The 13,806-nt window shown below is 45.3% G+C and overlaps 2 protein-coding genes across 4 annotated transcripts; both read left to right on the top strand.

The window, feature by feature from the left end:
• The first annotated feature begins 3,062 nt into the window (after positions 1-3,062).
• Positions 3,063-13,342, top strand: LOC120429830 (transmembrane GTPase Marf). 3 transcript variants are annotated; one of them, XM_039594890.2, is made up of 10 exons: positions 3,063-3,296; positions 3,884-4,413; positions 10,074-10,363; positions 10,431-10,661; positions 10,730-10,837; positions 10,951-10,965; positions 11,164-12,087; positions 12,147-12,293; positions 12,358-12,554; positions 12,617-13,342. In XM_039594890.2, exons 2-10 carry the CDS (start codon positions 4,149-4,151, stop codon positions 12,816-12,818), a joined length of 2,379 nt encoding a protein of 792 aa, XP_039450824.1. In that variant the 5' UTR covers positions 3,063-3,296; positions 3,884-4,148; the 3' UTR covers positions 12,819-13,342. The 3 variants fall into 3 exon arrangements, with proteins under 3 accessions (XP_039450824.1, XP_039450823.1, XP_039450825.1); XM_039594889.2 differs by having other exon boundaries at positions 3,621-4,413; XM_039594891.2 differs by lacking the exon at positions 10,951-10,965 and having other exon boundaries at positions 3,621-4,413.
• On the top strand, positions 7,473-8,220 carry LOC128093433 (uncharacterized). Its single transcript, XM_052710168.1, has 2 exons — positions 7,473-7,971; positions 8,032-8,220. Exons 1-2 carry the CDS (start codon positions 7,473-7,475, stop codon positions 8,184-8,186), a joined length of 654 nt encoding a protein of 217 aa, XP_052566128.1. The 3' UTR covers positions 8,187-8,220.
• Positions 13,343-13,806: the final 464 nt, after the last annotated feature.

Below are 13,806 nucleotides of genomic sequence, written 5' to 3'. Positions count from 1 at the left end.
GACACTAAGTCTTTTTGTCTTATTTTCTTTTGATTATTTATTGTCTCATTCGTAAATAGTTGTGAAGTTAGCCCATTCACTTAAAAAGGCATTCATACACGCTACTGACATTCCACTCAATAAAGGAGTAAAAATGAGTAATGAAAATACCAACCATTACACGGAGAATCGGCATTACACATTTCACAGTTTCAGTTTATACACCGCCGACTAGTTTCAACCATCGGACTGAAAAAAGTGCCACAGATAAAAAAATACTTTAATGACAAAAGTATTACAGTCATCCCACATATTCGGAACGGTTTACAGATCGGCCGATGGTTGAAAAATCATAGAAAATCGATAGTCGAACATAATGATTTGCTTTTTCCTTCACGTGGAAGCTTTTCTTGAGCTCTTTCGATTGATGTATAGACCGGCTGTAGTTTTTTACGTTTTATATCATCTTTTAAAGAAAAACATTGACCCATGAAAACCACAAATTCGGAACACTTTTTTCTTGCGGATGTAAACAAACTTTGGTTCTCTCCAAGAATACAAATTTAAAAAAAATAATGACTTCACACACTGAAATCAATGAAACTCATGCTTAGTGATGTTTTAAACATGGTCTGATGACTTTTTTGTGGAAATATCAGTTAAATTCAGGTGTTCCACAATTGTGGGAGGCACAATAACATCCCACAAATATGAAACAGGCTATTTGGAGGCAGTGTTTTGCTGCTCTGGATAAAATTGTCTTGAAATGAAGTTTTTGTCTTAAAAGTACTACTTTCACTAATGAAATAGCAAGAAAATATCCAAATAAAGGTCCTTAAAATAGTAGGGTTGACGGAAAAGCTGCATTTAGCATGCTATTGACAAATTATCTCGAAAGTGTTCCGAATTTGTGGGTGTTCCGAATATGTGGGATGACTGTATCGCGTATTATAATTAGAGTTCGAACGCGCTGATAATAACTTACTCTTGAAATAAAAGGTGGTCAATATTTGCTACATTAAAAGTTTTTTTTTCTTGTTTTGAAAATGAAAACTTTTACTGCTACAGTTTTTGAAAATCTCATTGCTAACTGATTTAAAAGTTTTCACATTTAATTCGACTGTATAATTTCTTTCATTTTGTCGTTCTCGTGTAACCGTCCACGCCTAAGCTCAAAATGTAAACAGGTGATTTCGGTGGTTAGTGAGTGGTGGTCCACGACGACAATCAACAACGAGTGCGGCCACAGCCAGGACATGGACCACGACTTGGACGCGGAAACCTTCGAAGGAGGATGGTACGGGTGCGGAACAAGTTTGGGGGTTTAGGGGAAAGTTAGTTTTCAAAAGGCTAAGGCCAGCTTCCTGCAGGACCTGCAGCTGTTTCACGACCGGAACGGGTAAGAAGGAAGCTTGGGTGTTTGATTTTGTTTGTTTTTGTAGGACGCCGTTTATGCGGTTGCCGAAGATCGGAGGTCGGGATGTGAATTTGCACCGGATGTATTCGGTGGGGGTGGCCCGGGGTGGGTAAACGAGATTGAAGTTGAAGCAGATTTGCATCCGCTTTTTAAACAAGTACGATAAAGTTAAATTTAACGGCGAGGAGAAGGATCCGATGGAAGAGGAAAACGACGAGAAGCGGCATAATCGGAGGTGGTCAGCGCGGATGTTGCCATTGGTGCCGGCGGTTTAGGACTATCAGCAGCATTATATGCCGGAAGTGATGACGGGTCAGTGTGGGATGTCCTGAGGGTCCGCAGTCCATTTCTCGTCACGGGACATGTTTGATGAGTATTACCTAAACATCCTGAAGAACAGTTTGCACCAGTTCTGGAAGGACTGTCTGTACGAAAGCCGCAGGTCCTGGAGCTGTCGTGATCGGATTACTTCCAGAGATTGGAGCGAGTTCCGACGAACCTGATCAAGAACATCTACCTGGAATACCGAAGAAGTCACCGGTGAGTATTGAGAATGTGTTCAGTGTCTAGCCAATTTCATTTACTTTCAAACTCTATCAGCAACTCCCGCTCGGGACGCTCCGCAGCTTAGTCCGGATGAACTTTGAAGGCGAGTTGGCAACATCTGAGAGGACGAAGTAATCGGTAACTATCCGTTCAGGCGCTTCACTTCCCTACCGGAAAACGTCGACTTCCCTTCCCGAATCAACAACCAATGGCCAACTCCTCCAAGCCTGTCCAGATGATGGCCGGCAACGAGACCACCCTGTTCTCCACATCGCTGTTGAGCTCCAAAATGAAGGACGCGATGTTGCTGCCCTAAGATACGTCCATCCGTAACCTGCTCAGCCTGGGGTCTTCGGACGCGGAAGTTGGCCAACCATAAGCAGATGCGTTAAATACAACAAAAAACGAAAACATACTGTTTATATATTAAAATATAGAAAATAAATCCATCACATTTTTCGAAAATCATCACTGTAATGTTAAATGTTATTTATTGTTGCCATAAAAAGTTTTTTCTTATACTAAAAGTAAAAAACTTTTACCGATACAACGATTTTATTCCAGAAATGCATGGTAGTATAAATAACTTTCCAATTTTTAAATCAAAAAGTGTGAACTTTCTACGAATACGAATTTTAATCCAATGAACGATCTTTTTTAAATTTACAGTATTTTTTCTTTGTGTGTACGCATTCTGTCTTTTTAGCACCCAGATTATATTCAACAAAAAAATTGTTGATTCAAACCTCGTACAGGCTGATTTACAAAACATTTTTCTGCGTGAACAAACTCGCACTTTTTGATAGTTTGCCTGGATTTGTTTGTACAAACGTCAGCCTGCATACATTTTGCCTTGTTTGCGAGTTTGGCATACTGTCAAACACGAAAAAGTGCGAGTTTGTTTATTTGTTTGCGGTAGTGTAATGGCTCCTTCACTAAAATTGAGGGTATATTTTTTCATGATTGCGTTATCCATCCGAATTTATCTTAACCTCACACGAGCGTGTATGATCGGCCGCGGCTACACTTTCCGTTCTTTGGTTGCGCGCGACGTTAGCCCACAACACTAGCGATCGCCTCGACTTCTGTCAATCCACCACAATCTGTCATCGTGGAAAAAGCTGCGAAGAAAATTTATAAGTTACATCACGCGTGTGTGTTGTCGCGCAGAGCTAAAACATTTGAGTTTCGATCCAAAAAGTGTACATAGGTTGGGGAAAATTAGTAATTCGTGACCCCTGCATAATTTCCTTCCGGTGGCTTACAGCAAGTGGCGATGAACTGTTGAGTGGGGCGCCGGAAATCGTGACAAGCGGAAGGCACACACCACTTGAGCATGTCCGAGTCGAAGCAGGTTCGTGAATGGAGGAGGCTGAAGGAAAAGATTTTAGATTTGCATCCATCGCTTTCTTTTTTTCCCCCTTCGATGTTTGCGTCTTAAGTTAGAACGAAAATAATCTGAGGCGTAGTTCTTGTTTTGGGGCTTCGGAAAAAGAACTCGCGGTCGCAGCTTGCGCAGTTCCAGAAGCTGGCAAGCGGGTGACGGATTGACAGATTTCTCTTTCCTTTTCTCTAGGCCCCGCACTATCCAAGTAGACCGTGCGAACCATTGTTGTTGTTGGCTTCTCACTTTTGATTAATCATTGTTTCTTTTACCTTTCTTCTGTTTTTATTTCAGTTGCTTCCTTGAGTTGTCAAAAAAAGAAAAGAAAAAAGTACCGCTATCGCCACAGATTCCACGATTCACCTTAAAAATCGGGAGTAGATTGCACATCACCTGATTATTGTGGCCCGAGCTTGCTCTGTAATTGCTGTTCAGTTCTTTTATTTAGAATTGATTTTCGCATTTCCACATCGCTCCAAGTTTTGTGTTTTTATTTTATTTTTCGCGAAAGTGTTCTCTGAATTACCAATTTCTCTGAAATGTGCGTGTTATTGTAGGAAAAACATTCGAAACAAAGCCGAAACACACAAGCTCCTTTCTAATCAGCTTATTTTTGCTATCAACACCACTACTATGCCTCTGGCCACCGTCGTCATCGTGGCCACTCGAACGTAATCCTCCGCGCGCACTCACACGAACTCACGAAACTAAAACAACAACAACAACAAATCGCGCAATTCGAATCGCGTAATACAACAAATAAATTATCGACCGCGCGTTTGGTTCCGACGAAAAAAAAAACACTTCTCTCGCCCTTGCTGAATGGCCGCCTATCTGAACCGGACCATCTCGATGGTGACCGGTGGGGGCGGTGGTGCGACGAACGGAACCGGCTACGACAACACGGCGGCGGCCCTGCTCGATGCGAATGCGTCGCCACGCGGACTGCACACGCACGGCGGCGTTGGAACCACCGGCCACAACGACGTGTCGCCGCTGCAGATCTTCGTGCGCGCCAAGAAGAAGATCAACGACATCTTCGGCGAGATCGAGGACTATGTGGTCGAGACGACCGGATTCATCGATGGTGAGTGTGTTTCGAATAAGTAGTGAACGAAAAAATCTTTTCACGAGACAATGATGGGACGGTTGTTGAACTATTCAATACATTCATTATTTGCATGATAAAAGAAGTCTTCTCAATATTTACTTCCAAGCGACTTGTCAGATGGCAATTCGGAGATTGATCGGGTAAAAAATAAAAAGATTAAAAATATTCAAAAAAGTTCAATGTTTATTAAAAAAATTAACAACAGATATTAATTATAAATAAAATTAGGATATCAATAAATCAAAATTTCCTAAAAACGTAACTTAATCCACCCTAGGGTGGTTGGTGCCTTCCTTACATTCAAAGGGTGCTATCCAAAATAGACACAAAAGGGCGATGTTTTTCAGTGTTTTATCAATTTGACTCATTATTAATACCACTAGATTGGATAGTCTTCATATTGCAGGGCACTTATATGCTTACACCTTATGATAGGAAAGCCAGATCCCCAATCCAATTCGTGCTTGTTGAAAAGGTCTTTTGATTACCTATACAATTATGGGTTGCATGAGAGATCCGGACAACGGTTTCATCAAAATATCTGAGATCCGGCCTCCAAAAAGTGCATGAATAACACTTAAGTGCTTATAACTTTTGATAGGGTTGTCAGATCTTCAATGTTTTGGACGCGTTGGAAAGGTCTTTTGATTACCTATCCAACGATAGGTCGCATGAGAGATCCGGACAACGTTTTCATCAAAATATCTGAGATCCGGCCTCCAAAAAGTGCATAAATAACACTTAAGTGCTTATAACTTTTGATAGGGTTGTCAGATTTTCAATGTCTTGGACGCGTTGGAAAGTTCTTTCAAATACCTTTCTAAAAAGTTTTAACATGAAAGGTTTTCTTACAAAAACCACCCTTTTTACAATCTTCCGAACTTTAGTCAAAATTGTTTTTTTAGCAAAACTTTTGAAGTACTTAACTCCATAATTTTTAATAGCGACCTATGGGACCCCAAGACGAATCGAATGAGGCCAAAACGGTTCAGCCAGTCTCGAGATAATCGAGTGACAATTTTTTGATCAACATCCCACCACACACACAGACATTTGCTCAGAATTTGATTCTGAGTCGATATGTATACATGAAGGTGGGTCTAGGAGGTCTAATTGAGAAGTTCATTTTTCGAGTGATTTTAAAGCCTTTCCTCAGTAAGGTGAGGAAGGCAAAAAAACTGAATATTAGAAATTCTTATTCTTCTTCTCGGTGAACCTCGTTGGATAAATGTACGACTCGTGCTGAAAAAATCCTCTTTTTGCAACTTGTTGCACAAACTACTATTTCAGCATTTTTTCGGTAAACCTCTTTCGATAAAAACGACGAGTGCTGAAAAAATCATCTTTTTGCAACGAGTATTTAAGTTCAGACTTTTCCCAGATTTCTAGTCAAAACAATATTAAAAAGTAATACTTATCGGTACAAGTGCTGAAACTGCGCAACGGCGCTCAAGTTGGCCAAGAGGAAGAGTTCATACCGGCGCACACCAGCAGACGAATGGGAAATATGGCCATACATAGTGCCTTCTTCCAGCACAACCTCCTCTGGAAGTGATCTGACACCTGAAGATGCTGCATAACACCCGTGGGAACAAGGTGATCGAAAGGTGCAAGCATTACTTTGACGAACAGCACCTGAACGGCCCAGAGGCGGAGTGGTACTGGAAGATCATGCACGAGAACGGCTTTCCTGGGAAGCAGAATGGTTAAATCAACGATGAACGGGGCACGGTGCAGCGTGAAGATCTCGGGTGCGATGACCGACCCGATCGAATCACGTAAAGAACTTGGACATTGTCGGCAGTGTTGATAAGCAACCGTGTAGTGGACGCACCTAGTTACGGCTAACGGTGCTCTAGGCAACCGACAAACAGATCTTAGTAAGCCATGCTAGTTTGTCACCTCCTCTTTTCTTGTAACCTCCGAAGAATAAAGACTTTTTGTTAAACTGCTCTGCCTAATTCTTCAGGTTATGGGCCCAGTTAACGAAGTTTAAAGAAGTTTGCGCAAGATGTCGGAGGAGACAATTTGGTTGCTGGACGAAGCGAATTACGGCAACTGGAAGTTCCGTATGGAAGTCCTCCTGGAGGCAAAAGGTTTGCTAAATTGCGTGGCTGAACCGCTGGACCTGGCGGCCTTTGCGGAGCTGCAGTCGGACACGCAGGACCAGAAGCTGCAGAAGCGGACGCGTCGAGCGGAACGAGTTGCGAAGGACCGGAGCTGCAGGAATCTCCTGGTCAACCGCATCGCCGAGGACCAGCTGGACCACGTGAAGGACGCACGGACGGCCAAGGAGACCTGGGACGCGCTGCGTAATACGCTCGAGCGCGTTGGGATTGCGGGAAAGTTGTTCCTGAAGAAACTGTTCCAGGAACTCCGCTTGGCTGAAGGCGGGGATGTCTTGGTGTTTCTTGTCCAGTTTGACAAGTTGCTGCGGGAGCTTAAAGCGGCCGGCGTGAAGATGGAAAAGGAGGACGTGGTTTGCCAGCTGCTACTGGCGCTTCCCAGGTCATTCAACGCGCTGGTGACGGCGGTTGAAACGATCGAGCCGAAGGACGTGACCTTGAGTACATCAAAAAGCGCTTGCTGGACGAACAGACCAAGCGGAACGGTCAAGATGTTCCAAGTGAAGAGGAGAGCTGTCCTGGTGAGTCGTCGTTCGCCAGCAGGAGGAGAAGAGCGCTAAAGTGCTTCGGATGTGGTGGGTATGGCCACAAACGAGCGGATTGTCCCGACGGACGGTCGGACGAGATGGAATCGGAAAGAAGCTGGAGGTCTGGTAAGTCTGGCAGAGCTAACGTGACCAGCGAAAACGAGATTGCGTTTGGCGTTGCTACGGGTAACGTTGCTGATTGGTCGTCGCCTACTGTGGGTCGAAAAGTTGAGTGGTTTCTGGATTCTGGAGCGACAAGCCACATGGTGCGGGACAAGTAACTCTTCGAGAACTGCTGCCGCTGGCTCGGAAGGTGCACATTGCCGTGGCCAAATCGGGACAGTCGCTGGTGGCGGAATCGATCGGCACGGTACGAGTTAGGATGTTGGTCAAGGGAGGGTCGCTACAGGCTGTAGTCAACGATGTGCTCTACGTGCCAGAGCTGCGAAGCAATCTGTTCTCGGTACGGCGGCTCGAGGACGTTGGAATGACCGTGAAGTTCGCTGGTGGAAGAGTGTCCATTGAAAAGGGAGATCGTATGGTGGGCAGCGGACGCCGATCTGGACAACTATACGCGTTGGACATTTTCCGGCGTGGTGGTGTTGAAGACGGTGGAAAACCATCCTGCGAGATCGGAGGCGGGAAATCTGCGGAAGAACAAGCTGAAGATGTTCCAGCTGATAAGCCGCCACGAAACTCCGAGAACGAAGGCAAAGAGGTGCGGATTGCCGGCTCGTCAGGTAGACAGCCCGGCGTAGCGGAGTTGTTGGAAGCCGAAGACAAGGAGGGACCCAACGGCGCGCTCCCTTCGCAACCAGAACGTGACAACTGCTCTGCAGAAGTGTCCACGAGGCCTAGCGGACGGGAGCGCAAAATCGTGGGTAAGTCCCTTGCAACCGTAACAAGCTGTGGCGGAAGTACTGCTGGTGAATGTTTCACAGGATCCACTGGACCAAAGAAGGACAGCGAGACGAACCTCGCTCGGAATGCTGGAGCTGAATCGATCGTTGGAAACCTGCCAGCTGATGGAGCGAAGCAATGCTGGAGAGGATGGAGTCGCCAAAGCAGACGAAGAACGATGAGAAGACCAAGTTGAAGATTAAAGTTAGGCGCTGCGTATTACGGCTAACGGTGCTCTAGGCAACCGACATACAGATCTTAGTAAGCCATGCTAGTTTGTCAGATAAATCTTTCTCTTTTCTTGTAACCTCCGAAGAATAAAGACTTTTTGTTAAACCGCTCTGCCTAATTCTTCAGGCAGAACGTTCGAGGAGGTGGCTAGGAGGTACACCGAACTGAAGCTGGGAAGCAGATAAGGTTGGTTTTACAACCCCCCGGACGACACCCGCAGGGTGGTCGAGTTGCAGGCCGTGGGGGTGTAATAATAAACAATTCGACGGTAACATTTCAAAAGGCATCATGTACATTTTGACACTTTCTGGGTTATTGTATATTCTGAAAGTACTTCTAAAAAGCTACCTCTCCACCAAAAATGAGCAATAGTTACTTCAGTAAAGTCTGTTTAATCATGATTTAAAAAAAAGTAACATAAACAAAATCTCTGCCATCAGCAGTCCCTGTTTATATAGCCCTGTCAACCTGTCAAACAAAAGGCTACATAAACCTCGTGACGAAAAAAAAAGCAACATGAAAAAAGCGCCATGTACATTCGGCGAAGAAAAACGAATCATAACAAAGCGCCCCCCTCAGTGACAGCAGGGTGATATCGACGTTGGTGATTTCAAAAGAAGTTATGTTTGTTTTTCTCAAATAATATTACGGAAATAATATTTTATTGAATATGGATGAACAAGTATCAACAAAAGCAACGTTTTTCATCGTTTGTTATCATTAGAACATCTTATTTTGCTTTTATATAAAAATGGTAATTGAAAATGGATGCTCAACATTCAAATGCGTTTTTCCCAAAACGCATGGTTTGTACATGATGCTTTTTGAAATGTTGGCATCGAATTAACAAATTAAAAGGACAAACAAGACGGTTTCGTCCAACGAATAAAAAACACATGAGGATTCTTCTACTCACAAAACAAGAATAACATTTATTTACAACAACAATGACAACTCTCATTTCCCTTGACGCGCTGTGTTGACAGTCGCAAGGTGGAAGCTCAAAGCTGCCAAGTGCGAGTCCAGCGGCGTAGACCCAGAAAGGGGCCGCAATTCCAGTCGCCACAACAGTTAGATTGAAGGTGAATGTGGCGAAACGAAGTATCTGTTGACAGAAGGAATCGAGGCTAGCATAGGACCGAGTGTGACGATCGACGGGGACGAGTTCGAGGTCGTGGAAGAGTTTGTGTACCTCGGATCGTTGGTGCCGTCGGACAACAACTGTAGCAGAGAAATTCGGAGGCGCATCTTCACTGGTAGTGATGCCTACTATGGACCCCACAAGACCTCAACATCTGGCGTACGAAACGCTGATGAGATCGATCGTTCTCTATGGTCAACTCTACGAAAAGTATCACTGATAATGAAAAGCACTTTTTTATAAGCAGATACAAACATTGCTCAAACTTTTCAGGGTAAGAGACTTAAAAATCAGGCTTTGAATCTAAAATTTAGTTGAGAGAGCGCATCAAAATCTACAGAAACAGTTTTGAGATTGTATGGTGGAACGACTCTGCACGAATTTTTAAAAACTTCTAAGTGAAGCATTTTTCTAAAGGCAATCTTCGAAACTTGTTTTTGCAAGAAATGCAAAAAAGTATTTAGGGAGATTTTAGAATTCTGGAGTTTTTTTTTTTGGAAAGGTCCAATAAACCAAATTTCATGTTTTTGCTTTTTGGGTGTTTTTGAAACCGCCTTGAGTCAAGGGTATTTAAAAACACCCAAAAAGCAAAAACTGAAAATTTGGTTTATTGGACCTCTTCAAAAAAAAAAAAAAACTCCAGAATTTTACCCTCACTATAAACGGAGTTGAAAATTTAACGTGTTTCTACTTGAAATTTCTACCGTCCAGCCCTGCCCGCCCAGGTCGAGATCGTGGACAAGGCCGAGTCGGAGCTGTTCCGCAGCTACGTGCTCAAGGTGGCCGGCATCCGGGAGGTGCTGGCGCGGGACCACATGAAGGTCGCGTTCTTCGGGCGCACCTCCAACGGCAAGAGTTCCGTCATCAACGCCATGCTGCGGGACAAGATTCTGCCGAGCGGAATCGGCCACACCACCAACTGCTTCTGCCAGGTCGAGGGCGTCGACGGCGACGAAGCGTACCTGGTCAAGGAGGGCTCCGACGAGAAGTTGAACGTAACGGTGCGTAGAATTTTTTTTACTTGAGTTGAAGAAGTGATGCTGACTTAACGGGTTTTATACATTACAGTCGATCAAGCAGCTGGCGAACGCGCTGTGCCAGGAGAAGCTGTGCGAAAGCTCAAAGGTGCGAATATTCTGGCCACGCAAGCGGTGCAGCCTGCTGCGGGACGACGTGGTGTTTGTGGACTCGCCCGGCGTGGACGTTTCGCCGAACCTGGACGACTGGATCGACAACCACTGCCTGAACGCGGACGTGTTTGTGCTGGTGCTGAACGCCGAGTCCACGATGACGCTGGCGGTAAGTGTTGGGAGTTTGGGAGGGTAGACAAGATCGGATTTTTAACGACAAGCGTTTGTTCTTTTTAGGAAAAGTCCTTCTTTCACGAAGTGTCGACCCGGCTGTCCAAGCCCAACATCTTTGTGCTGAACAATCGCTGGGATGCGTCCGCGTCGGAGCCAGAATTTCAAGAATCGGTAAGTTTGGGGCAGGTGGAACCGTATCGCTAGAGTTTTACATCCTGTTCATTGGTTGGTTTTTCCTTTCCTACCTTTTCCCATTACATTCGAAAACGTTTTCGTTTTGCCAGATGGACCTGGATAAGGTAACGAAGCGAATGGCTGAAAAGAGTGTAGCTTCATGTGCCAATTTGTCCTGTTCGCTTTCTAGCCGATACACTTTTTGGGGTTTTGTCGATCTGCACTTGTAAATTCGAATTTTGTACTTGCTTAAATCGTCAGTAGTGGAAAAAAGCTTGTTTGTACAGTTCTTCAAATCAAATTAAAACTTCTTTTCTCTTCAGGTCAAAGCCCAGCACCAGGAGCGCTGCATCGACTTTCTCGTCAAAGAGCTGAAGGTGGCCACCCTGAAAGAAGCCGAGGAGCGAGTATTTTTCGTGTCGGCCCGTGAAACGCTCCAGGCTCGGCTGAAGGAGGCCGAGGGACTGCCGGCGATTGCCGGTGCGCTGGCGGACGGTTTCCAAAATCGCTACTTTGATTTCCAGGACTTTGAGCGCAAGTTTGAGGAGTGCATCTCGAAGAGTGCCGTCCGGACCAAGTTCGAGCAGCACAGCTCGCGCGGCAAGGGCATTTCCAGCGAGATGCGCATGATGCTGGACAACATCTACGACCGGGCGAACCAGCTGCGCAACCAGAAGCTGGAGCAGAAGAAGAAGCTCACCGACCGGATCGCCAGCACCGAGACGCAGCTGATGCAGGTGACGCGCGAGATGAAGATGAAGATCCACAACATGGTCGAGGAGGTCGAGCAGAAGGTGGCGAAGGCGTTGAACGAGGAAATCTGGCGGCTCAACGTGCTGGTCGACGAGTTCAATCTGCCCTTCCACAGCGACCCGCTGGTGCTGAACGTGTACAAGAAGGAGATCAACGGCCACGTCGAGAGCGGGCTCGGCTCGAATCTGCGGGCGCGCCTCAGCACGGCACTGGCCATGAACGTCGAAACGGCCCAGCGAGAGATGACCGACCGCATGACCGCGCTGATCCCGTCGGAAAAGATTGTATTTGCCACGCACCAGGTCGTCGCCCGGACCCAGCCGTTCGAGATGCTGTACACGCTCAACTGTCAAAATCTGTGCGCCGATTTCCAGGAAAGCTTGGACTTCCGCTTCTCGTGGGGCATCACGGCGTTTATCGCGCGATTCAACGGCAAGATGCGGGCCGGCACCAAGAAAGCTATCACACACAACCGGCAGAACAGCAACATGAACGTAAGTGGCGTCAACAGGCTTGTCGATTCGACTTGAGTAACGCTTCTTAATTTTGGCAGGTCTCGCAGATCATGTCACCAACCTCACCAATGTGTCTTATGCCGGAGAACGAACTCATCACGCAGGAGCAGCTGTCGGTGATATCGAAGGTGGCGGTCGCCTCGATCGGATCGCAGGGAACGTTGGGCTTGCTGGTTGGTGGAGTGGTAAGTAACGCCGATCTTATCTCCCAGGTCCCCCTCAGTTCAACATGTTCCCCCCCCTCGACAGCTCCTCAAAACCATCGGCTGGCGGGTGATTGTGGGTGCGGGCATCCTGTACGGCAGCGTGTACCTCTACGAGCGCCTGTCCTGGACCAACGCGGCCAAGGAGAAGACCTTCAAGAACCAGTACGTGCAGCACGCGACCCGCAAGCTGAAGCTGATTGTGGACCTCACCTCGGCCAACTGCAGCCACCAGGTTCAACAGTAAGTGACCGCTTTTGATCGCAATACCCCCTCAAAAACTAACCAACTCCCTCCCCCATCAGGGAACTCTCGAGCACGTTTGCCCGGCTGTGCCGCGTCGTCGACACCGCCACCACCGACATGAACAGCGAGCTCAAGGAGATTGAAACGTCGCTCGCGGTGATCGAGGCCAACCAGAAGCAGATCAAGGTGCTCAGCAATAAGGCCAACTTTATCCAGCGCGAGCTGGACATCTTCGAGAGCAACTACATTAAGGAGAACTAAGATGTTGACGACTAACAAACCCCTCCTAATATATTGTATTAGAGAGAAAAAAAAAAACAGCAAAGAAGAAACAGTGCGGCAGAGCGCTAAGATGTCAAGGTTGTTTGTTATCAATGATCAAATTTGTTCTCTTTTTATAAATTCTGATTTATCAACCAGTTTTTAACACACCACACACACTATGAGAATATATATTTTGGTTTTTCCGCTAGTAGCAGTCGAAAAAAATTTATTAAGTAAAGCCGTGTTTCGACAAACGATCTGCTGCTGCGCACCGACGACGAAATTCGAATGAAGAAAAAAAAGATCGCTGCTGGCTGAGAGAGCAGCGAGTAAAAATAGTAAAATAAACATATTTCAATGTAACTGTGTATAATACTTTGTAAGAAATTTAGTGGTAATCGTTTGGAGTGGCAGCGGGAGAACAAAAAGAAAACATACTAACGTTTTTTGTAGATAATAGTAGTTATACTCGAGTTGTAAAATAAATACACTTCAGAAATCTTTCAGTACCTATCGATTAACGAATTGCGTTTTTATTTACATACTGCAATGTGTGTAGCAGTTCTTAATCTAATCTTGAAGGTTAGCATTTTTTGAATCAAAACAAATTTTGCACGATCGCAACTTTTTTCTCGAGAAATTTCAATCGTCGTCGATCTTCGCTAGGGGAAATATGCCCATTTTAAGCCCTAATAAGCGGTCGTGTTTGAATGATGCTGGATAATCTGGATTGTTCCTTGAAATTCACTAAAACCAAGTACACCAACGAGTAGAGAAACTTTTTGTGCACATTTCTGTTTATTTTCACTTTTATTAAAAGTTATGCTATTCCTTTTACAAGCATTAAAAAAAAAATCAAAAATGCATTCTAATCAGTCGAGTGCATTGGGCCACGCCCATTTTTCTATTTTCAGCTTAGTTCTTTTTTTCTTCCAGCGCTCTTTTGGGTCTGCTTAGTGCTGCCAAAATTGATGAAATTTTAAGC

The sequence above is a fragment of the Culex pipiens genome, chromosome 3 (assembly GCF_016801865.2).
Source record: "Culex pipiens pallens isolate TS chromosome 3, TS_CPP_V2, whole genome shotgun sequence".
In the NCBI taxonomy this organism is placed as follows: Eukaryota; Metazoa; Arthropoda; class Insecta; order Diptera; family Culicidae; genus Culex; species Culex pipiens.
The sequence above is the reverse complement of the archived record's forward strand: the minus strand, read 5'-3'. Positions and strand labels throughout refer to the sequence as shown.

Excerpts from the sequence above, each read along its gene's own strand:
- LOC120429830 (XM_039594890.2), top strand. The coding sequence starts at position 4,149 with ATGGCCGCCTATCTGAACCGGACCATCTCGATGGTGACCGGTGGGGGC. Across the intron at positions 4,414-10,073 it reads GACGACCGGATTCATCGATG|CCCTGCCCGCCCAGGTCGAG; the intron begins GTGAGTGTGTTT and ends TCTACCGTCCAG. Across the intron at positions 12,555-12,616 it reads TGCAGCCACCAGGTTCAACA|GGAACTCTCGAGCACGTTTG; the intron begins GTAAGTGACCGC and ends CTCCCCCATCAG.
- LOC128093433 (XM_052710168.1), top strand. The coding sequence starts at position 7,473 with ATGTTGGTCAAGGGAGGGTCGCTACAGGCTGTAGTCAACGATGTGCTC. Across the intron at positions 7,972-8,031 it reads ACGGGAGCGCAAAATCGTGG|GATCCACTGGACCAAAGAAG; the intron begins GTAAGTCCCTTG and ends AATGTTTCACAG.